Raw genomic sequence first — 24,447 nt, forward strand, 5'->3', positions numbered from 1 at the left:
TCAACTAAAAATAAAACATTTGCACAATTCTAATGGATCCATCAGTTTACGAGATAAAGACAATTAATCTTTTTTTATATGCAGTAAATTTGGATTATTATGATTATGTAAGAGCCCTGTGGTCAGCCATATGCAAGTATTGTTCATTATTATACAAGCAAGCATTAGACAAAATAAGAGCCTTGATTCGAGGTGGTCTTCTTATTTGCAACGTTCTCAACAAGCAGTCACGTGGCCTCTTGAATCTGCTCTCAACGACCTTCTACTTCTGTAGTTAGACACCAATAAGGTGGCCTCAGCTGGAAACTTCTAGAAAGAGCCATCCGCGTGCATCTTGCAATTAACGTATGATTAACACAACACATTTCTGTCATCAGATCAAAATGGTTGTCAGCCAGGACAGTGGGAAGCAGAGAAAAAAGGTGTCAAGCTTTTCGTGTCATGTTTTTTTGCCTGAGGAAAATTGGGAAATGCTTGACGGTTTTTGAATGTGTCATTACATGCAGTCAAGCAAATTTACGTTTTGTGAAGTGTTCAACATCCAACGGTAGGTCACTGAGTTACTGTAGTGATTCATGATCCAGATCAGATTACAGTGCCAGTAAATCTTGAAATCAAACCTAAATGACTAAACAGGGTTAGGGATTTGAACAAAGCCGTCCCACAGCAAGTGTGAGCAATGGTAGGAGCAAGCTTTTCTTCATTCCGATTTGTAGTCGGTGTGACACAGTTTGTTACCGAGCACTACAGAGTTTTTTGGATTTGAAATCTGATTTGGTTTAGTTAGACGTTATATGGCACAAATGGTATCAAACTACCTTATAGACACTATAGGATTGTTTTCCTCATTTAAAATGCACATAAACTGTAAGTGTAGCAGTTAAGGGCAAATTAGGGTCGTGCATAGCACCTACGCCATAGCCAACGTGTCGGTTTTCATTTATACTTGTGCGTCGTTGTCTGTGTCTACGGGCAATGACCACTAGGCGTCAGTGTCCACGCGTGTGTTACTTGTATAACCAAGGCAAGAGACGAAAAAGAAGCTGCTAAGAAGCATTAGCAGCGACAGCGGCAAGTAAACAGTGACTTTTGTTGCAGATGAGAACAAATAATTTACTTTGCTAAATCATTCGGAAATGCTTTTGAGTGAACATGATGCTATCGCAGAGTTTTAACCTTGGAGGGGGTTAAACAGACCAATCACAGCGCTTGCGGTCCGCGTTGTGTTGACGCGTTGTTACATTTTTGGATAAGTGCACGTCAGGCTACGCACGACCATAAATTACACTTCACTGTAACAATGTGTGAATCTTTGTTTTGTGGATTAGCTGTGTTAAAAAAGATGCTTGCTTTTGCCCGTTTTATCTTTTGTGTAACGAGTTTAGACTTTAGTGGAACTAATTAAATGTGTTAGCCTGAATAGCGATCAGTCTTTTTTCCCCAGAAACATGCAAAGGATAGATTGTTGGTGTGAGAATGTCAGTAGTATTGTGTGTAAAGTATCTGCTAAAGTGCTTTCTGATTGGTTGTTGTAGCGACCCGTCACTGATCATTTAAATAGTTCTGCTCTTTTTCTATAGTTATTTCTCTTAAAGCGGCACTACGTAGGATTGGCCTCTTTGTCGCCATCTCAGTTTGTAATTGCTACCGCAGGTGATGTGCGCAGGTAATTCTTTATGCGAGTTGTGATTTGGCAATGCTCAAATGCGCGGATGAGTCTTGATATTTTGAGTCGTGCCCTGTGACAGCGCACCGGTGAGAAGCTCCACTTTACTTCAGTATCGCATAATAAACACGGATAACATGGCAGATAATATAACACGAAACAAATAAGAACATAAATAGACCCAAATAGCGCAAATGGAGGCTGTGTTGAAGTGTTTTGATAATATTTCGGTTGCTAGGTTATTTCCATACCTGCCGTTTTGGCCGGGAGTCTCCAGTTTTGTTATCTCTCATGAAAACTCCCGTAATGCGAACAACAGAAGATCCCCGAACACGCGTCTTAAATGCTGATCATTGATCATTGTATCATTGTACATCATACAACTATATATAGCTACTATACGCAAAGCCTTGCCATCATATCCGGGATATAAGTCCATAAATTTGAGTAAATTCACAGACTTCACTTATCTGTGTTAATTCGTGCCACATGAAATACAGATGTGGGGAGGTCATTTCTAAATCACATGAGGTCCCCAGATAATACTAATCCCATGCGATTAGGTCTTAAAATACATTAATCATAATGAACATGAAGAGAGAAAGAACAACCTATGTAACTGTACCCGTATGTATTAACACAACAAGGGAACTACGGTTTCTATTGAAATATTGAAATTTCATACCTGTTCAGAAGAATTAAAGCCACACCTGCGTCCGTCTAGAATCCTTACAGATCACAGAGTTCACGCCACCTTTGAAATGCCATGCCAATATTAATTCTTGTTTTTGCACGAGTCCAATCACATTCACTTTTTCTTTGTAAACTGACATTAGTTAGTACTTTATTGTTTTTCACAACTGGTTAATCCCCAGATGTCAACGCTGTCAAAATTTAAAAGTAAAAGTACTAAACGGCTCAATAAATAATACTAAAAGATGTATAAAATAATACCCAACAGTTGTGAGAACACGTTGCAAATCGCTTGTCACTCGTAACATCCATGCGCTGGCTAGCAGCCGGATCCTCTTCGTTCTGTGTACAATGTGATGAAATTACGTTTAGACGGAAGACACCAAATAAGGATCTCTGGGAAAGACGACCCGACAGGGCAAATTACAAACCATTATTACAAGCTTTGCGTGGTGAATCCAGCTAGGGTAGTGACTCAGTTGTAAACACTGTTCTTTCATGTACTTGCTCAATAATTGGTTTTAGCTAATTTTTACTCAAAATAATTTACGGACTGCCACTTTAAGAGTGTCATCACGAGAAAGAAAATCCGAAAACAAAAATCTAATTTTTTATTTGATGAGTGATAGTTGAGAGTATTGGAGTATTCAAAGTTTAGAATCACTTGTCTGAAATTTATTTTGGAATCTTAAAAGTCATTTGATTAAAAAGGGATTTGCTTATTTGAAATAATTTGTGCGGACAGAAATATAACTTTTCGTTATAAAAATAACATTTTATTTCATTCCAAAGTTTTGAAATGAATGATTTGGATTTTATAAGAATAAGAGCCCAGGATACACAATATAACCTTGCTTTTTAAGCAAAACTACATCAGGAATATCAGGCCATTCAAGTCGGAGCATGCCTCTCAGCTGCTAGTCCAAGCTCTGGTCATATTAAGACTTGGAAATGATCCAGAATGCAGCTGCACGTCTAGTTGTCAATCAGCCTAAAAGAACCCATGTAACACTCCTTCTGATTTCACCTCAATGGGTGCCAGTTGCGGCCCGCATCAAGTTTGAATCACTGGCATTCAGAACGATAAAGGCAAATTTCACATGCGCTGCGTGATATCACTGCGCCTGCTGCGGCCATTTTACGGCAGCAATGCTTTATTACAACACCGGAATGAGAGTATAGTTCCTAATCATATCATATAGAAAATCGCAACTTTTCATTTTCCGTACGATATGAGTACAAAAGAGTCCAGTTTACAATAGGAAAAATATCGCAACTCTTTGGTCATTTTAGAACGCGTTGCTACTTGTCTAATTGGATTCATTGATCTATGCTAACTATGCTAAAGGTGCTGTCGCCAGACCCGAAGATCGGCTGAATAGATTCAAAACAATACAACACAACTTATTAATTCTGAAGTTGAAGAACGAGCCTATTTCTCACTGCTCCAGGTCTACATCCCCATCTTCGGTCTGAAAATGAGCAATGCCTGGATGTTCCATCACAGCGAGGCACCAAATCGCTTGCAAAAACCTTTTGCTCATTTGGTTCCCATGTGGTGGAATGAACTGCCAACCTCCACACGAACTGCAGCATCATTCACAACTTTCAAAACATTATACCTGTTCTGCAGTTATTTGCCTTACCAATAACTATCTATATCTTGCGTCTAAAAGAAAAGAAAAATCTTGTCGTTCATTCTCTCCTTTGCCTACTCCAGCTGAAATCCTCCTAGTAGCATGGCCTTGTAAACTAATCCTACGGTTTAGCGTGTCGACAAATTGTTTATATGCTCTCCTACTTGCAAGTCGCTTTGGATAGAAGCGTCTGCCAAATGAATAAATGTAAATGTAACTTTGATTTAGTCTAGATTCCTTTAATGAGGAATAAATAAGTTCTGTCAAACTTGAACGGTAGTGTGTACTGCGTGTTTGAACATGTGTGAAGACTTCATGTAGTCTGGTTATAAATGTCGTAATTGTAGTCCCCCGGTCCAACGGATTGCAGAAAGACCGTCATGAATAATTCACACTGCACTCCTAAAACTCTATTAATTGGCCAGTTTAAGAGGTACATCGATAGATTGTCAGGGATCATTAAGCTGCATCTTACTGATATTGGACGTATGAACAGACATCCATTACGGGGAGACAACAACAATGTCTCCGGTCTAGATTTCTCTCTCGCTCTGTCTTTATTTATAGCTTTGTGTTGGCTAGTTTATATCTGTAATAATAATACAAATGTAAATGCCAACAATCGTGCAGTTTAGTTCTATTATGCTCTTGCATGCCCCCTACATAGTAATAACCTGCAGATCAAATGTTTTTATTATAAATGTGTGCTTCTGTCATTTGACGAAAGCAAATATATACCAATGTCATGAATAACGATGGAGCTGTAAGTGTTGTCATAGCTAAGATAATTGCTGGCTGTTGATAAAAAAATAAAGCAGTCTGTAAGCAATGGTCACCTCTGCTCTGAGAAAGCTCATTAAATTGTTGCGCATCACTCAGCCTGCAGCAGATGTTTGGGAAACAAACTCAGTCAAGAATCTGTCAAGTTATTTCAAGTTTCAAGTTTTTGTCTCCTCACTGTTTTCTCGGCGAACACCAAGTAATGAAATCTCATCAAAGGAACACATACAAACGTAAAAGACTCGGGTTCGGTCCTCTCTCGTCAACAATCCCGTCACTCGTCCTCTTATCCTCCCAATCTCCTCCGTGAGATCCGGGGCCGGTGTGCACACAGCAGATTCAAACTATCAATCACGCCCCTGGCCCCGCCTCAAGGCTCTCGTCACGTCTTCCTGACCACAGTATCTCACCTTTATTTTCGCACCACCAAAACACAGAAATGTAGTGGTGCGTGAAAATATGATATGATAAATTTACACAAGACAACGAATCAAATTAAATGCAGAATAATGACACAAAGCGAAGTATTTACAACGCAAAATTAAGTGTAAAGAAATGTTGGTATTGTGACCTTAAACGTCCAGTCAGTGTTCCAGTCTTGACATCCCACAGTCTGACTTTGGCTTTTAGTCAAAACCTCAGTGAGGTCTTACCGTACAAGCTGGCCACCAGTCAAACACGACAGAAAATAATCGGGCACCTGGAACACTGAATTATTCACTGAACAGCAGTTTGAGAATTTGACAGTCATCTCAGGACACTTGAAGTAGGGGGTTGTTGAATGAACACCCTTTTGTGGATTTGCAGATTTAGTTGTTTAAGGCACCATTGAAATCTTCCCAATTCGCATACTATCCGTCCTAAGTAGTATTGGAAATAGAATGAGTATGTCCCAAATCCTAGTAAGTTGAAATGAATATTCTCAAAGTATACCCGGATGGTCTGCTGTTGACGGTGAAAATTCATGGACGGTGTGGAACCATGGACACTAAACGGCTGATATTACCCACAACTCACCGAGAGAGGGTGGAGTTTAGTGACGCTACACTGCATTAATAAAATTAAATAAAAGATGCTTCTCTAAATCAATAAGTGTAAGTAAACAGTAAACATTACATACGAAATAATGAATGAATGAATACTTAAATGCAAGGAAGAGCTGGATTTTGATGTTGGTGATAGTTAAGGATTGAAGGGTCATCTAGGCAACAACGGACGCTTCTGTTTCTCATTATGCGTCGGTCACACTTGAAATATCGTTCGGACGGTGATGCAAAAATGGGCGGCACAGTCACTACAGTTGATCAAGTACATACACACACAATCACATAAGATTACACGTTTCTCTGTTTAAACTTTAACATCCGCTCCTGTTTCTATTGCCACCGCAAACCAAGCTGCTTCTCTTTTTAATCTTTTAAAGTTGTTTTATACAAAATGTGATGAATGAGCGATTCCTCCATTTTTGATTTATTTGATTTGATCTCACTATTATAACCCTAACTCTAACTATTAGCGAATTCGCTCGTCAGAGTTCAACAAACATGAATCGTCGCATTCGCATGAATGGAAGTCAATGGAGGGAAAATTCAAGTGTGACCGCGGCTTTAGTATGTCCCTGTGCATAAAGTTTTGCTTCGCACTAAATTGTTTATACTTTTCCAAAGGTGAAGGTAAGTATTAGTAGGCGAATTGGGACGCAGCATGTGTTTTGCTCAAGTTAACCTGAGTGTTGCTTAAGTTTCCCGCAGTTTTGTGTACTTAAAAAGAACTTAAGAGCACTCATTCTTTCACCACTTTAATGTTTTGACATAATGTACTGAATGAAAGTTACATGCTGATAAACTAGAGGAAATCACCTTCTGAGCTGTATTTCTTTGTTGTGTTTGTTTTTTTATGCTGAAAGTATCTTTTTACAAAGTTTAGTTTAGGTGTCCAGACTGTCCACTGGCATAATGTCTGACTCTGTGCATTAAACAGCTTGTGAGTTTAAAAAAGAAAAACCGTAGTCAGCGAAATGAGGCAATTTCTTTTTGTTTATAGTTAGATGATTACTATGAACCCAATGGATCCACACCAGTTTGGATCATTTTTCCATTCTCAGGCTGTACGGTATGTCCAGGCCAAATATTTATTCTGGTGCTCATTTCGGAGCATTTAAAGCATTTTTTCTTGTTAGCTTGCATTTTGTGTTTAAAATTTTCTTTTGCTGAAACGCTTATTCAATACCATGTTCTGTTTACAAAGTAAAAGTGTACATGCTCTAATAAATTAGCCCTAAATATGTTTTGAATGTTATTTGGTTTAATAGTCACTTATGTTTCTATATAATACAAGCTGCATTATGTGACATATTAGGTTATTTCCACAGCTTTATGTACAAGTTGACATGCAGTTGACAATTTTTACATGCATCCTTATAATGTGACTGCAATTAAATTGAGGCAATTTAAACTAAACACAATACTTAAATCAAAATAATGCATCGGGCTCATAAACATAGCAAGTATAATCGTAGTAAAAGGAAAGATCTTCAATTGTAAAATCTGGCCTAAATCTGAATTGTGAGTCACCAGATGAATCTGACAGACAGTTCATTCACTGAATTGTGAATGACTCACCAAATTGGTAGGTTATTCAATCCTCATAGAATTTTTTGCATATTTTGTTACTCTTGGTTAACCGTGTACTGTTTTAATACTATAATGAACAAACACTGCATACTGTCCACAGTTAAGCACCCTAAAGTAGGGTAAAGTTAGGTAATGTGACTTAATATAATATGATGTCTTGTTTAATTCTTCTCAATAAGACGCATCCCTGCCAACACACACAACAACTGGAAGTATAATGTTTTTATTATACCTCAAGATGTTCTTTGTTTTCTACAAAGTTTGTATTTAGAATAATTCAAGCTTACTCATTTTAATATTTCATAATGTTTGGATTTTATACAAGGCTGCATTTGTCATTTAGTGCATTTCATCATGCATTTTTTTTGTGTGGTTTTGGCCATTACTGATCATGAACATTATTTTTACAGTTTTTTTGTTTCTTTGCAGGACCAGGGAAGTTCTAAAATGTGACGAGCTGAGAACGACAGACAAATAGGACTTTTCACAGAGAAAGTTTCTCAACAGCATCTCGAAGAGGCATCAGCCCAAAAGGGAAACAATGATGAATTTTGCCAGAGCTGTTTTTGAAAAGGAGAGGAGGCATTTAACACACACAAAGCACTCGCATATATGGTGGAATCACACTGACACTGTTTAATTATGTCTTTTTCAGTTAAGACATCTGCTATCTGTCACATTATTTATGGCATAATACGATTAGCCTACCATCTAAAGTGAGAATAAAGCCTATTTCCTATCAAAGGAGTATTTGTTGCAATGACGTTCAACAGTTTGGTGCTCACTGAACCATTCCTGCATCCGTGAAGACTCCTCCCCGCATTCTATGGAGGCGGAGGAGTACAGGTCGCCTGATGAGGAGCGATCCAGTGGTCAGCAGCAGGCTTCGTTGGGGGCACAGCGGCCTCCATTACAGCAACAAGCTACCTCGCGAAGTATTCATGAATCACATGGCCGCCATCAACACAAGCAGCCAAAACGCTCTGAAATGCTTCAAAAGCAGAAGCAGCAGCAACAGTCACAGGCGAGTGGGCCATCTTGGCAGCTTTCAGATGTTCCTGGTCCTTCAAGAGGCAGCTGTTCTGTCCCAGGAGATCCATCTTCTCAAATTCATAATGTTTCTCAAACTCAATCTCTGCCCAGCCTGGAAGTACAGGAAGGCACCCCAAGTAGGCGAGAACGCAAACCGCAAAAGCCAGGAAAATATGTGTGCACATACTGCGGCCGTCCTTGTGCAAAGCCCAGCGTCCTCCAAAAACACATCCGATCCCACACAGGAGAGAGACCCTACCCGTGTGTCCCATGCGGTTTCTCCTTCAAGACCAAAAGCAATCTGTACAAGCACCGCAAATCCCATGCACATCGAATTAAAGCAGGAATGGCCTCGAGTCGTGAGGAGCCCAGTTTTAGTGGGCCTGAGGCTGGAGCCTTGGGAGATGAGCAAGAAGGCACAGAAGGAGAAAGTACAGGTTCAGAAGATGAGACTGGGCAACACCAACCATCTACCTCACAGAGCAGGCCAACTCTGAAGAAAGGTTGCAAGGTAGAATTGTCCTTCATAGAGGAAAGCCCCCAAGCTGAGGATTCACAGGCGGTCAAGCAGAGGTTAGCAATGAGGCTAAGTGAGAGAAAGCGAACTCCAAGGACGTCTTCAGATGAAACCCGTTCTTCACTAGGTCCAGGTAGTAAGGGCAGCACAGAATCTGGCTATTTTTCTCGGTCTGGAAGTGCAGAACTCTCGCAAGTGAGCCCACCAAATGCTAGTGCTAAAACGTATGCTGAGATCATTTTAGGAAAGTATGGACGACTAGGACAACAGCAAAGGCTTCCTCAGCAGCAGCTGCAGTTATCTTCTTTAGCTCAACATGAAAAATCAATCCCTTTCAGTGTTCCCAAGACGCAAGTCATCGAGCATATAACCAAGCTAATTACTATAAATGAAGCCGTAGTAGATACTAGCGAAATCGACAGTGTCAAACCAAGACGTTCCTCACTCTCCAGGAGAAGTAGCAATGAGTCTGTTAGGTTATCTTCCCCAAAAGAATCCTTTGTTTTTGAACCCAAGGGGGACATCACAGGTTCTCGTGGTTCTGCTGTTCAACTTACTCCTGTTAGTTTTCCAGGTGAATTGTCAGGTTCATACTTAGCTGAAACAGAGACACTAGCTAGTCAAAGCTCCAGTGCTGTTCTTTACAGGAGTCAGTCAGTGCCATCCTCTGGAGATGCTTCTGATCCTGTTTCACGTCGTTTTCGTCTCAGTCATTCTTTTGATGAGCAGCAGGCGGTGAGGGTAAGCTCACACCAACGTATGTTACGACGCCAACCTGCTATTGAGGTGCCAGTTGGAACGGAGCTCATTATAGAGGATGCAGGCCCTTCTTCCAGATTAAAAGAATTAGAGTCAGGAAGGAAGCAAGAAAAAGAACTGCACCTATACGAGTGTGAAATGTGTGGGACTCGTCTAAAGAAGGCAGATGCTTATGTAGCACACAGACTTGTGTGTATGAACAAGTCTCAGCTTGGTGCTAGAAGTGAAGAAAGCGGTTCTTTTGAAGATCATCCGCAAATTATGAGCTACAAGTTTAAAGCAATGGCCATGGCTGTGCGCAAGAGGAAAAAGAAAGAAGAGAGTCTTGAGGAAGATCCTCCCAGTCCAGGTCCAGCAGCTGTGTCTTTCAGCAGCCACCTCCCATCAGTGTTAGGCAGTATTGATAATCAGGGCACACAGAGTGAGCTCGAAAGAAGGGGTTCCTGGAAAGAGATTTCTGTTATTCAACATACTAGATCTTTTGAAAAGCAGGAAAGCATCTCTATGGCAAACCAGGAAGCAGAACTAGAACATGAGCCAGCACCGGAGCCAAAACCAACATCTAGGTTAATACGTCAACACAACATTCAAGTGCCAGAAATCCTAGTCACAGAAGAGCCAGATGCTGAAATGATCTCACCTCCAGCGATCTCCAAAGAGCCAGAGAAGGTAGAGGAATTCCAATGGCCTCAGCGCAGCCAAAGTTTGGCTCAGCTTCCTGCAGAGAAGCTACCACCAAAGAAGAAGCGTCTTCGTTTGGCTGAGGCAGCTCAGTCATCGGGTGAATCTAGCTTTGAGTCAGTTTCTTTACCACACAGCCCAAGCCAAGAGGGTAACATTTCCCACGCATCTAGTCGTTCTGCCTCTTTCGAGGAAACGGGAAAGCCGGACTCTGAGATGCCGACGGGCACCTGGAGCTCCCAAGGGTCTCACATGCTAACTGTTCCGCCAAGTCTTTACCAACAACATCATTCACATAGGGAGATGCGCCGCTCGACTTCTGAACAGGCACCTGCGAGTCCTCAACACCCTGCACATGTAGAAGAAATAAGGAGTAAATCGTTTGACTATGGCTCCCTCTCTGTAGAGCGCACTTCTGCAACTTGGAAGGAAAGGAGGAAATGTCTCCTGGTGAAGCATGCAACACTTGGTGAACCTGACCAGGAGGAGACATCATCTACTTTTAAACCCGCAGTGTGTCAGTCCTTCCTTGGTCATCCTTCATTCACAATCACAGAGTATAGAATGGGAGGCAAGACCGCTCGGCTTAGCTCAGAGCATGTTGGGAAGACCATGCAGCTTGTCCAATCCCCTCTTTCCCTCCCGGCAACAGTTTTTCCCCTCCCGCAGACAAGCCCTGACATTTGTTCCCATAGTCAACTCACCCGATATCCCCCTGTCACTACAGCAATATCCGAGGTACTTTCCACTCAGATTTTTCAGCAAGACTTTATTTACAAACCACCTCAGATACATCAAAGACCCCTTGAGTATGTAGAAGAACGCCTTGGCCTTTCCCTACAGCCAGTGTCCACTTTATTACCCACACAATCAAGTGATGTAACTCAGGCTGTTTACTTTCCTGTACCAGGTGGTTTAACTGTTCAGGTCCCTTCAGGACCTCTTTTCAGGGAGTCTAGATCATCACCTTCACACTTGCAGTGTCCGAGTCATTCACAACAGCAGCTAGTCACTCCCCACACTCCCCGTCCCATTATAGCTCCATGTTTTCAACAGCTCGCACCAGTGGTGTCTCTTGTAGTGCCTGTGCGTTTACAGACTCACATTCCTACCTATGCTAGTGCCATGTATACAACCATCTCACAAATTTTAGCCACGACACAACATCCAGTCTGCTGCAAAGCCATGGTCGTTATGGGTAAGCTGGAAGAAGACAAGCTTCAAAGATCTTACCTAAGGCTGCCATCGCCTAACCCGAAGAGCTACATTCCTCTGCCGCTGCCTCTTGAGTATGGAGCAGGAACTTCATCTGATGACGGCTGTGGTCAGCTCGGTGCTGGAGGAAGTAAGCGTATGCTGTCGCCTGCAGGAAGTCTAGAGCTTAGTCTAGAGGCACAGCGGCAACAAAAGCGAGTGAAAGAAGAGGAGGAAAAGGAGGAGGACGACGACAAGGATGACAATAATTATAAATGTGATGAGAAACCTCAGGAGGGGAATCAAGGAACCAATATGCATAGGTTGACAGTGGAGACTGTGGGCAAGGGAAAAGATGCAGGACAAGAAATGGTAGTAACTACAAAAATAGGCAAGCAGGACGTAACAGAGCACAAAACAGAACCTTTAAATAAGGATGAAAGGAAAGATGTAGGTCACAAGTATGTTTCAAGGGTAGCAAGTCCAAATAGAGCCATGGACCCCTCATATCCCACTTTGCATACCACTACATCTGTCAGCTGGTGCTATCTAAACTACACCAAGCCTAACCCATCTCCACACAGGGAATCGACTTCTGTCTATTCCTCATGGAGCATTAGCATGCATAACCCCAATCTACCTGGCTTATCTACTAAAACGTTACTGTCTCTGCTGCAGTCCAAGCAGAAACATAGTGCTGAGACATACACTATGGCTACAGCTCCGTCACCAAGCACTGACAAGTCGGAACATACAGAAAGTGGCAGCACGAAGACCAGTGAGTCAGAGGTAACCATCACTGTAATTTTCCATTTTTAACATAGTACATAATTGAAAATATGTTTTTTTAGTGCTGTCAAATCGATTAATCGCGATTATTCAGTTCCAAAAAGAAATGTTTGTATTGTATATGTGTGTGGCATGTATATTTGTATTTACATATGTAAATAAACAAACCTGCATGTATATACATAAAGTAAACTACATTTAAAAAATTGTTTATGTTTATTTAAATGTTTTCTTTGTGTGAGTGCATGCGTGCGTGTGCATATATACACGAATATACACACGACACATATTATGTAAACGCAAACATTTATTTTGAAATCGATTAACTGCAATTAATTGATTTGACAGAACTACTTTCTTATAGTATATTGTATTTATACCGTATATTGTTGTCTGCTGCATTGTTTAAAGTTTCTAGATTTTGAAATTGAATGTAGATGTAGATACTACAGTGTTTGTGAATTAACTTGTGTCTGGAGTAGGCACGTGCCTCCCCGCCCAACACACCCGTCAAGGTAAAGGAGGAACTGCCAAACGAAAGAGAGGAAAAAGACCAAAAGGGTGCTGATGATCTGCCCACAACATCGAAACAGAGCGAGGCAACACTTATTGGCATTTTTGAGGGCGGGTGAGTAGAAAAACTGTAAATTCTCAGTGTTTTAGTTTGCAAATCGGGCTCAATTTGAGTCCAGGGAGTGGATTTTAGGGCCGGACGGAGTGCCAGTTCAAAATTAAAATCTTTTATCCATGCAATAGCTTCTAAACACCATGTGAGTGTCATACATCAATATACTGTAGTAGGATTTTCTGAATTCATGGTTTAATATAAAAAAGCTTCAGCTTTCTCCACCGTTGCTGTTCACGTCTGGTCTTATCCGTCATTAAAGCTTTTTTAAGTGCTATGTATAGCCACTCAGCTTGAGATGTTTGCTGTTATTTGCTGCAATATGTGAGTGACAAAGACAAGGTGGTACAGGTGAAGTGATGAGCCATTAGGGACTTCATTTGTTCTTGATTCTGTTCTCTGCAGACTTCACGCCTCGCTCAATTTGGATACTGAAAATATCTATCTGGCGCTTCTCATTAGTGCCAAGTGTTTTTGCATAGAAACAAGGTTTCCTCCTTCTGCGGACGAACTGGAAGAATAACACTTTGAGCTGCGAACAAAGATTGACAGGATATCTGTTTTTTAGGAATACACTAATTGCCGTTACTTTGCTACTTTTTTTGCGTTTGTTGTGGTGCATTGACCGAATTTAAAAGAAAAACAGCAGATGGATGGAGGGAGAATAAATGGGAGAGATTTTGAAGCTGACCCGTAGACATCAAAAGCTTTGGATTCATTAGCCGAGCCTCGTGCATTCATCTACTTGTGCGGGGTTCTTATTGTGTTCGAGAGCATAAACTGCGAAAGCAACTCACCGCAGCCTGCATTTTTATTCCTGCTTCCTTTGTCTCTCGCTACCTTTATTGCGCTCATACAGTTCTTCTCCCTCGCACGCCCACGCGCTCCCTAATCACATCAGTTTTTCTCTCTGGCACGCTCCATTTTGTCTCCAAAACTTCTCGCATCCATCAACACCCTTTGTGTTTGCTCTTCTCGCAACTGTTTTTCTAGCTTGCTCTCTTTTTTATTAGCTGGAGATAATATGCTCCTGAATGAAGACACCAAAGCCTATTTTTCACTATCGAGGTGTACCATCCATACATCACCCACAGTATTTTGTGTAGTCTAGGGTGTAGTCCGGTTCCTGTTTAAAGGAACGTTTCAATATGTGTGTTTGTATATGTAACTCTGATTTCAGTTATAGTGATAGTCATCACTGAAATGAAAGAGAGCGAGTAAATGATGACAAACATCATGTTCCTTCAGTACACAAAAGCAGATATTTTGAAGAAAGTTGGTAACCAAACATCGCCAACACCCATTCACTTCTATTGTATGGAGTCGGACACAACCAATTCAAGTGAATGGGTGCCGGTTATCGACATTCTTCAAAATATCTGTATTTGTGTCCGGAAGAAAAAGAAAGTCATACAGGTCATACAACAGATGTTTAGTAACACGTTTTGAAAACACACCAGCAATTTTTACACTTTCACATTTTTCAACGGCAGATCTCATGCTGTTGGTATCAGGCTTGGATTTCATATAAAACAGATGAGGATTTGTACCCTGGCAGTCAATAATGTAATTACACATTCATGTAATCTCTCCAACTGCTGGACTCGCATCATCGGCTCATAAACCTGCAAGATTATAACACATTTCACCTTTGGAACGTTTATGCACTTTCATCGTTTTTTGTCTTGCAAACGTTATACACCAAGAAGTGAGGAGTGTACAGCTGTCGAGATCTTCTCGACAGGAGAAACAAAGGAAACTTTGCATTTCATCCAGAAATGACAATTCTGTCATTATTTACCCACGCTGATGTTGTTTTGAACCCATATGCTGTTTCTTTGAAACACAACATCATTTGGCAGTAGCGTTCGAATAGTGTCACGTCTGTCAAGCTGTCAAGAGCCGCTTAACCATTCTTCAAAAATGTCTGCTTTGTGTTAAAAATAGCAGCATACGTGTTTGGAAGAACATGAGGTTGAGTAAATGAATTTGTGGCGGAGAGCTATTCGTATTACTGTGGTCCAATGACTTCACTTGTTGGTGTGAAGGGAACCTTTTAGACATTCCCCTTTAGACATGTTCAGGGTAGAAAAGATGATATTTGTTTCTTAACTAAAATACACTGACCATTGGGTGTTGGGTAAGAGACCAAACCCGTCTACATATTCATACACTTTTGGGTCAAATAGGTGTTCCCAACCACGTCTCAAATTGGAATCTTCCTGCCAGCGAAAACACCAACAATGTAGAAGGCAGAGCAGGTTTTCTATGAGGAATTGGAAATGCAAATGGATATCTTGCCTAAGAGATTGAAAGTGATAGAATTACATTATTACATTTTAAGGAATAACAAGGAGATACCTTTTTTTTATGAAACTCCCTTTCTGTTTTTATCTCTCTATCTCACCTTTGCAGTTATAAATCAAATGAGGACTATGTGTATGTCCGGGGCCGAGGGAGAGGGAAATATGTTTGTGGGGAGTGTGGGATTCGCTGCAAGAAGCCCAGCATGCTAAAAAAGCACATTCGCACTCATACAGACGTCCGTCCCTATGTGTGTAAGCACTGCAACTTTGCCTTCAAAACCAAAGGTAGGTTGCGTCTCTCTCATTTGTCTCTGCACAAACGATTAAGTGTAGTACCAAGATAACGTATTTCATTTTGAGAACGGATATCTGCTTTCTCAAAGGGAACCTTACCAAACACATGAAGTCCAAGGCCCACGGAAAGAAATGTCTGGAGATGGGTGTGTCCGAGTCATCTGTGGATGAGTTGGACACTGAGGAAGCAGGTACGGTGGCCAGGAGGAGTCTTTGATATTGATTATTTGAATGTGTATGAATTAGGGCTGTCAAACGATTATTCACGATAAATCGCATCCAGAATAAAGTTTGGGTTTACATAATATATGTCTGTGCATATTAATTTTGTATTAATAAAAACATACGCATTTATTTCAGAAAAAAAGATATTTGCCAGTCATTTAAATTTTATGTAAATGACGATTAATATGAATATATTTTTTTTCTTAAATAAATGCGCATGTTTTTATTAATACAAAATTAATATGCACAGTACACAGACTTTTATTCTGGATTTGGGTTTACACAATATATGTCTATGTTTACATAATGTATGTCTGTGTACTCTGCATATTAATTTTGTATTTATAAATATATACATGCACACAAACATGTTTTCCTGTATTTCTTTATATTTGCCAATCATTAAAATTTTATGTAAATGACGATTAATATTAATTAATTAATTAATTAATTTTGTATTACAAAAACATACACATTTATTTAGGGGAAAAATCATATTTTTTTATATGAATCGTCATTTACATATGTCGTACGTACTGTGTACTGTGCATATTCATTTTGTATTAATAAAAACATACGCATTTATTTTACAAAAAATCTAAATTAATAGTAATCGTCATTTATATAAAATTTAAATGATTGGCAAATATAAATAAATACAGGATACATGTTTGTGTGGATGTATGTGTTTTATAAATACAAAATTAATATTCACAGACATATATTATGTAAACCCAAACTTTTATTCTGGAAGCATTTAATAGTGATTAACCGTTTGACAGCCCTAGTATGAATTGTATAGTTATGTGTGTATTTGCAATGTCATTATTTCATCAACCTTGCCCAGTTAGCAAAAGTCCTTATTCTTTATAGTCGCTCTAGCAGGAACTGATAGATCATGGCACTTTTAATGCCATGGTCATGAGTTTGTGTACAAGGGACTGTATACATAGTTTAAACGGAGTTTGAAAGTCCAAGTCATAAATGTAATGTGAACTGTATGTACCACACACTATAATCAGATTTAGATATGGTGCGGTGCATTATACGTTACTTGAATGCCTTTCATTTTGGAAAAAAATGCTTGTTCTACCTAAAGCAGTTTTTCGAAATGCCTTTTGTGTTTTGTCGTATTGAAAGCACACTGCAAGGCAGACATCGCTTTTGCTCTAGACTTGTAATTTGAAAGAAGTTGATGAAAATAGTTAAAGATTTCTATGCCGTAAAGAGAAACAAGACTGACCTTCAGTCTCCTACATTTACCGTGTTTATAGAAAGCCAGAAAATTCTGTCTCTCTCTCTTGCTGTCTCGGTGACGCACGCCCACTCTCTCTGTCTCTCTGCGTGTACTCAGAAACACGCTTGACAAATGTGAAAGACAAACTAAGCTCCAATGACATCCCATTCCTTCCTTCATTCACAAAATTTGAAATGTTGATGAATGAAGCACAACACTTTCTCTGTATTGGAACGCTATATTTATCTTTTCTAGAGAAAATGCGTAGTTCTATAAAGCTTGTGTTTGTCGATTTTAGATTATAGCATCTTTTTTTTTTGGCTTCCTTCATTGTCAACGTCATATCCATTTCTGTCCAACAGGTGGCAGCGAGGAGCACATATGCGAGTCAGAAGACCACGAGGGGCACCGGTTCTCCGATGTTGAAGAGTCTGAAGCAGATGATGACGATGACGAGGAAGAGGAATGTTCCTCCCACGATGACCCATCCTCCTGTTCCACTGACACTCGGCAATCCATAGGAGACTTATCGGAAAGTGGCCAAGCCTCCCAGACGGAGCCTTCTGACCCTACACCCATCGAAGGATACTCCTCACCCCACAGACCCTGGCCGGGAATACGAGCTGCTTCTCCGGGCAGCAAGAGAGCGTCGTTCTCCCGCAAGGCCTGGGCGGTGTCCCCTAGGACCTTCTCTCCCAATAGCGAGGGCTCACCTCTCCCAAATCTATCTCCCAGGCTTGATTTGTGTTCTTCTAGTCGACATCCCTCTCCCTCCCCCGAGAGGGGCCTATCACCCATCAGCCCCCTGTCTCCATTAAGACCCCTCTCACCCCTGAGGCCTGTTTCACCTGCCCGGTACAGAAGCGCCAGAGGATTGTCCTCTCCTACACCCCTTAAGCCCCAGCATCGACCTCACAGCTCACCGGCAGGGCTTCACTGGGACACGAGCACACCAGCTACCGAGGGTCAACAGGTAGGTAGCATTACGTTCAAGAATATATACTTGCTGATGCTTTGAGAGACGTTTGGTACTATACCATATCTCCCCCTACAGGACAAACCTGGAACTCGACCAGTTCTGCAGGAGCGTGCGCCCCCAGATCCCTGCTTGCTCTCCCCAGCCCTACGATTCTCTCCAAGCGAGACTTTCTCTCCCGCCCCTGTGACACCAAGGACGGTGGACCGCATGTTTAGCCACCTTCCGTTACACTCCCAAGATCAAGCCCGCATGCCCTATCACATGATTCCGATAGGGGGCATACAAATGGTGCAGCTCAGACCCAGATCTCGGCCCAAACTGGAACGACAGTCGTCTTCCACCCCGTCACCCACCTCTCCCAAAGAGGACTCCCCGTTTTTTCCGGTCAGGAGAGATTTCCCATGGATCTCGCTTCCGGAAACGATTCCGCAAAGAACGCAAAGCCGAGGTGATGGAACTAGCTTGTGTGACCCATCTTGTCCTAGCACAAGCTTGACTTTACCCAAACCGTCCCCTTTGGAGCAGTGTGCTGAGCAACAAGCTGCGACGGTCAGAAAGCAATATGGCGCCTCCGGCTTTGACTCTCATTCATGCCGTTCAGAAAAATCTATGCGAGTAGATAAAAGAGAAGATAAGATCTCGCACGAAGTGATTTCATCTCAAGAAACTAGACAGACGGGAAAGCCCGTAGCGACGACACTTAGGGGACGTGGCTCTCCTTCAGACGGATGTTCGGGAAGGTGATCCAGACAGCACTTAAAATCCTCCGTGCACAATGACAAATTGCTTTCTACTGCTAATACTACTATTGTTTTTCTGTTTTGTAATGCGCTTATTTTTTTATATACAAATTTTCAATACTATTGGTAACTTGGTAAATGTTTGTTCTGCAATATATACGATTGTAATATGATGCACTTTTTTTCTTGGTAAAAAATATTTCTGTAAATCAATTGTAGTATCTGTCCCTCCTGTATCTTTATTGCAATCTTAATATATCTATTTGAATATGTATAATTGTGTACAAAAACACTTGTATAACTTAAGTATGGCAATGAATACTTTTCTTAATGACCAAGATGGAAATTTAAATCACAAGTAATTCCGAAATTTCTCTCGTGTCCAGTATTGCGCAAATTATAGTGATGTGTGCCTTTCCTGTCCAGATTTACTGCTTGAAGATAAAAGGCTGTGAATTTATTTTAGATATATGTACGTTTTTTTTGTGTTTGGAGCCGGTATTCACAGAATTGGGAGATGTTTTTACTTTCCATGTCAGGGTTAATGAGGCGAGAAGATAGAGATGAAGGCTTTACCATGAGCCTCGCAGGGAAATTGCACTGAAGTCATATTTTTTTATAATACAAGTGAAATGATTAGATAAATTGTCTCTGTACAGATAGAAAGTCTATGGTCCATATTTATTGTTATGTAAAAAATACGAAAGTTTGTTTACTTTGGTTTTTAAAGGGATTTCTATTGTCATTTTTATTCTTTACACATTTTGTTAATAGTTTTTTTTAGTTATCTCAAGACTTGAAATGAAGAAACTGGACACGATTTCAGTGGAGTCAATAGACGAGCTTCTGGGTGGATCAAATGCCCTCCAAATTTGTCACAGAAATTTTGAATTTCTGAACCAATAAAGGTACACCACGAATTACTAAACTCGCTTTCGATTGGTGTCTGTTGTTTTTTGACCAGCAGGTGGTGCAGTTGATTTATTCATACGATCTCTGTCTTTTGCTCTCACTTTTTCTCTTCTTTCACTTTCTCCAACCGTCCGTGTCTGAGTTGGTGGACTTCTGCGGGCTGTGAGCACGTGCGTTCATCGTCTTTACAAAACAGGTTTCACGAGTTCCTGGAGAAAATGATAACAGCTTGGGCTTTAATTATCTGGGCTTCCACAAGATTTTATACTCTCATCATATTCCCAAATGAAAACAGTTGAGCTCGAGATGTGGCAGAACATCTGTTCACTTCCTAAAGTCAGTTTATTCAAGGCTATTTCATGTGTCTTGTTGCAGACCATTTCTCTTGAGAATCAATGATCTCACATGTTTTGTTGTACTTTAACAGCTTGATCTTTTCGAGTTTTATAACTGTGTGACCAGAAATACTTTTCACATTCTTTCTTAAGAAAAAGCATTTTTTTCATGTCAAATCATTGAAATGAAACAAATTTTGATAAAGCCTCTTACAAGATTATCAGTTAACCCTTGATTTGAAGAAAGGTACAATTATTTTAATTAATTCAAATTATAAATGGAAATGGTTTAAGAGTTAAGGGGCAGGATTTATTTAGTACAAAAAAGAATAAAAGACAATTTATGCGTGCTTAAAAAAACCTGAATTGTGTAGTGTCTTGTCTGTTTTCGATTTTCGCTTGATTTTATCATGTTTATAAATAGTTTTTATAAATAAATTAAAATACAATTTTGGTGCAAGTTCTGTATGGTTCTGTAGGCAAGAAATGTGGCTCATCTGGAAAATCTTGCCCAATATGAGTCTCAGAATTCAGTTTTCCTCCCTAAACCAAAAATTTAAATAAAAAAAGTATAAATACATGGCAATTCCCAAGTTAAAAACTCAAGTGACTAATTTAGTTGGTCCAATCCTTTTTACCTTATCACTATCAGTTTACCATGAATTTGGTCTGGTCTTAATATTGTCCTTCCCTTTACAATTTTGTATATATTTACAAGCTGTGTCTGACCCGACGCTGACTGTTGTCCTCACACACCCCTGAGGGAGATATAAAGTGTACTACCATAAAACTATATGAAGAACTCTTTTCCAAAACGCTATAAATCCATTTAAATAGTTTTCATGAAAATGACATTTCTTTACCTAGACCCATACATTTGGTTAATTTTCAATTATTCTGTTAAAATGATCTGTTGGCTCAGTCTGAACATGTTAAAAAATGACTGTTAAATGAAACAACAATATTGTCAATTATAAATTCAAAGTTTATTTTTATTTTTTTCAAAACGCTACAAATCCATACTTTTTTGTTTTAAAAAAAAAAAAGCAAGAGAACATGAAACACATGACATCAGGGACTCAATAAATAATTAAAAAATAATATGTATACAAAAACCACTAACGAGCGAATTCTGATTGGTCGAGAAGACATATGCATTTAGGCTAAAAACAGGTTCGGCACTTATAGCGTCTTGGAAAGAAACTGCATCTTGCAGAACATTTTAAACAAGGAAATATAGCGATTTGGCATGAAACATTGATGGAGCAGTGAATAGGTTTAGTGCACGACAAACTCATTTTCTTTTAGATTTGGTGTTTAATGCGTTTTGGAATAGAGCTCTTCATATCTTCCTGTAGTTCCGTTCTGGAATCTGCTGGGTGGAATATGTTTCCAATGAATCCTAAGAGGGGATGGTGCTTTCATATCTAGAGAAGAGACAAAAGTTTGGTTAATACATTTTTTACATAGTTGTATTGTACTATTGATTTTAAATCAGTATAGCATTACCCTATTACTTATGAAAAAATAATTTGAAGAATTTTCATGTTTAAATGCGATGACAAAGTTCACATGACTTGCTGTATACGTCTATGGAAGTGACCAAACTGATAACATGGAAATGGGATGCAGTGACGGCACTTCCTCCAATAAGGGTCAGTGATTTTTACGATGTCATTCTGCACCACAGCGTCCTGTGAAAGGTGAACTAAATGCTATTGGCTAATTTAAAAGGCGGAGGAGCATATCGATATTTCTATCCTATTTTATGGTTTAAGTGGGAACTGTCGACACATCAATTCAAATTTCAAGACCCTTCAGTGGCTCTTTAAGATGTTGTATACTGATAATCTTTTCCAGTGAGTTGTTTTCTCAAGAGCTGAAATTGAGATGTGGTTTATGAATAAATCAATTTGGGGAACATTTGGTGACAGATTCTGACACATTAGAATAGACTTGTGCAGCTTGACAGACGGAGGTTGAGAATAGACTGTGTTGTAGAACCATCACCAACTGAATGGGACAGATCTCTTTTTTATGGAAGGTGGGAACAACATCATTTAAGTGTCAATATTACACCTCCCTAGAGTCACAGCACACAATGTGCTTCTGTGCGGGAGTATCTGCAGTCCGCAGAGTTATTTGCGTGTAGTTGTCCTTGTTCACATAAACCACTTTTAACCACTTTGTTTTTATAATAACAATCCCATAGCCTGTAAGCCACCATATAAGTGATGCTCTTAAAGGGACAGTTCACTCCAAAATAAAAATTTGTCATCATTTACTCTTAATTCATTACTGTTTTAAATCCATAAAAGTTTCTTTGTTCTGTTGAAAACAGAAAGATGGAAGAATGCTTGTAACCAAACAGTTCTTAGACACCATTGTTCGTAAAAATGGTAGTCAAAAGTGGTTTGCTTTCCTACGTTCTTCAAAATATCTTCTTCTGTTTTTAACAGAACAAAGAACTAAATAAAGCAAGTTTTCCAACTAGTCAGTGGTGGCCAAGAACTGTTTGGTTATGAGCATTCTTCCAAATATCTGTCTCTGTGTTCATCAGAACAAAGACATTTTAACAGATTTGGAACAACTCGATGGTGAGTAAATGATGACAGAATTTTCATTTTTGGGTGACCTGTTGAGGTTTGCAGCCACAGGTTATACATTATATCACACATTTGACGACAGCATTATGTATCCACATGGATGTATTCATCATGTAAGTGAAATTGCAGAGAAAAACAAACATTCATTGCTCAGGTTTACATGGCTAACAAAGTACCCGAAATGTACCAACGGTCTTAAATCATGCTCTCCCCCTTCTTCTCAGAGCAGCAGTGATGAGCATGGTTTAAAGGAAAAGAGCGGATTTCAGAGGGATGAACATGTTTCCTGTGTCTCTGGAATGGACAGAGGAATGTGTTGTTCCATCACTCTGCAGCGACTTCCTCCACCGTGTCACACATTTTTTATCCATCTGCAGAAGATAGGATTTGGCAGCAACGAGAAGAAAACTCGCTGCCAAACGTCTGCCTGAGCTTATTTCTTGCTCAGAAATAGCACGATACGTTATATAGAGTTTATGAGGCAAGAATATGTCAACTGGATGCAAATGAGCTGCACTTCGTGTATGCGAAACAGTACCGTGAGCTGTAAGAGCATCCTAAGGGGCTTAAACTCTGAAAGTGATTAAGACCATGCTGCCCTTTGCAATTCAAAATTTAAGTGTGGGAGGATGCCTGCAATCTGTTTGTCCGACTCTGATTGCTAATGCTAATATTTCCATATTCCCATATTTCCTTATCAGAGGTACTTTTCGAAGCAAGGGTAAGAGATTCAACAAACCTCGTGTTTAATGACGCAAATGATAAAATCGCGTTAGTCAAAGTATGTGGAGAGATCATGTCATGCATTTGCATGTAAGTGCAATTGCATTTGCGTCACCCACAATGGCTGCTTGCTGAACCTCTTAACACGTGTGCGCTCAATGGACACTGTGTGCGCATCCCACGCTAGGGGCCGCATTTGCAAATTCTGCATGATACCTGCGAGGCTGTGGCCCGTTTTGACATAGGTCACGACTAACCCTTACCAAAATATGATGCTTTCCTTTATGGTATTTATATATTTATAATATTAATGTTAATTATGAATAGTTCTGAACGTCCTCAGTTCCACAAAGTTATTTTTTATTAATTTTGTAATTTTATATATATTTTTATAGTACTAACAAATATGCTGTACTGTTTCGACTTACATGCCCAGTGGTGAGTTGCTGCAACTTGTAACAGTTGCACCTTTCTCTTTAGATGTTTTGATAATCTGAAGGAATGTAAAAACATGCAATTATAACATTTCGATTGTGGTTAAAAAAATGTAAGACGGTATATTTTTTTACAGGGTGCGGAAATGTTGATATCTTTGACATGCAATGGCACAATGGTTTTGCTGAGTCAACAATTCATGCACCCAATGGAATGGTATATAAATAATTTGCGATGATGCTTCTTAAAAACGTTTTCTTTATTAAACCCAATTTTTTTTTTTAATCAAAATTCAATTTTCGGATTTCTGCAAATTGTGTACCACACCCTTACCCCCGCCAATATCCAAGGGAATCATATAAAACCAGATCATTTTTCTATCCCCTTAGGAGACTCTTTATCAGTCATTCATTTGTGCATTCAGAATCAAAGATTGACCCGAGGGCACAGGAAGCTCCCAAACACTCGCATCCTTTCCATACTGTCCACCCACACCTGGACCTCACAGATTGAACGTTTCCCATGGTCATCATTCTTTCCATGGGACACTGGATCGTCCTGCAAAGTGTCTGTGACAGGATTCATGCAAAACCACAAATCTGTAGATATCCCTCATGCCAAATGTCCACCCCCACAACCTGCATTCCCA

General features: G+C 39.9%; 1 protein-coding gene across 3 annotated transcripts in view; it reads left to right on the plus strand.

Moving 5' to 3' along the window:
* LOC130432634 (transcription factor HIVEP3) overlaps positions 1–19,715 on the plus strand; it is a 56,471-nt gene extending 36,756 nt beyond the window's left edge. For all 3 annotated transcript variants that reach the window (XM_056762095.1, XM_056762093.1, XM_056762094.1), the window contains 6 exons: positions 7,839–12,381; positions 12,864–13,009; positions 15,422–15,597; positions 15,696–15,797; positions 17,431–18,041; positions 18,123–19,715. In XM_056762095.1, the coding sequence (XP_056618073.1) occupies positions 8,236–12,381; positions 12,864–13,009; positions 15,422–15,597; positions 15,696–15,797; positions 17,431–18,041; positions 18,123–18,791 (5,850 nt within the window). In that variant the 5' untranslated portion in view covers positions 7,839–8,235 and the 3' untranslated portion in view covers positions 18,792–19,715. The remainder of the gene's footprint in view (positions 1–7,838; positions 12,382–12,863; positions 13,010–15,421; positions 15,598–15,695; positions 15,798–17,430; positions 18,042–18,122) is intronic.
* Positions 19,716–24,447: the final 4,732 nt, after the last annotated feature.

Source organism: Triplophysa dalaica, chromosome 12 (genome assembly GCF_015846415.1).
Source record: "Triplophysa dalaica isolate WHDGS20190420 chromosome 12, ASM1584641v1, whole genome shotgun sequence".
Taxonomy (NCBI): domain Eukaryota; kingdom Metazoa; phylum Chordata; class Actinopteri; order Cypriniformes; family Nemacheilidae; genus Triplophysa; species Triplophysa dalaica.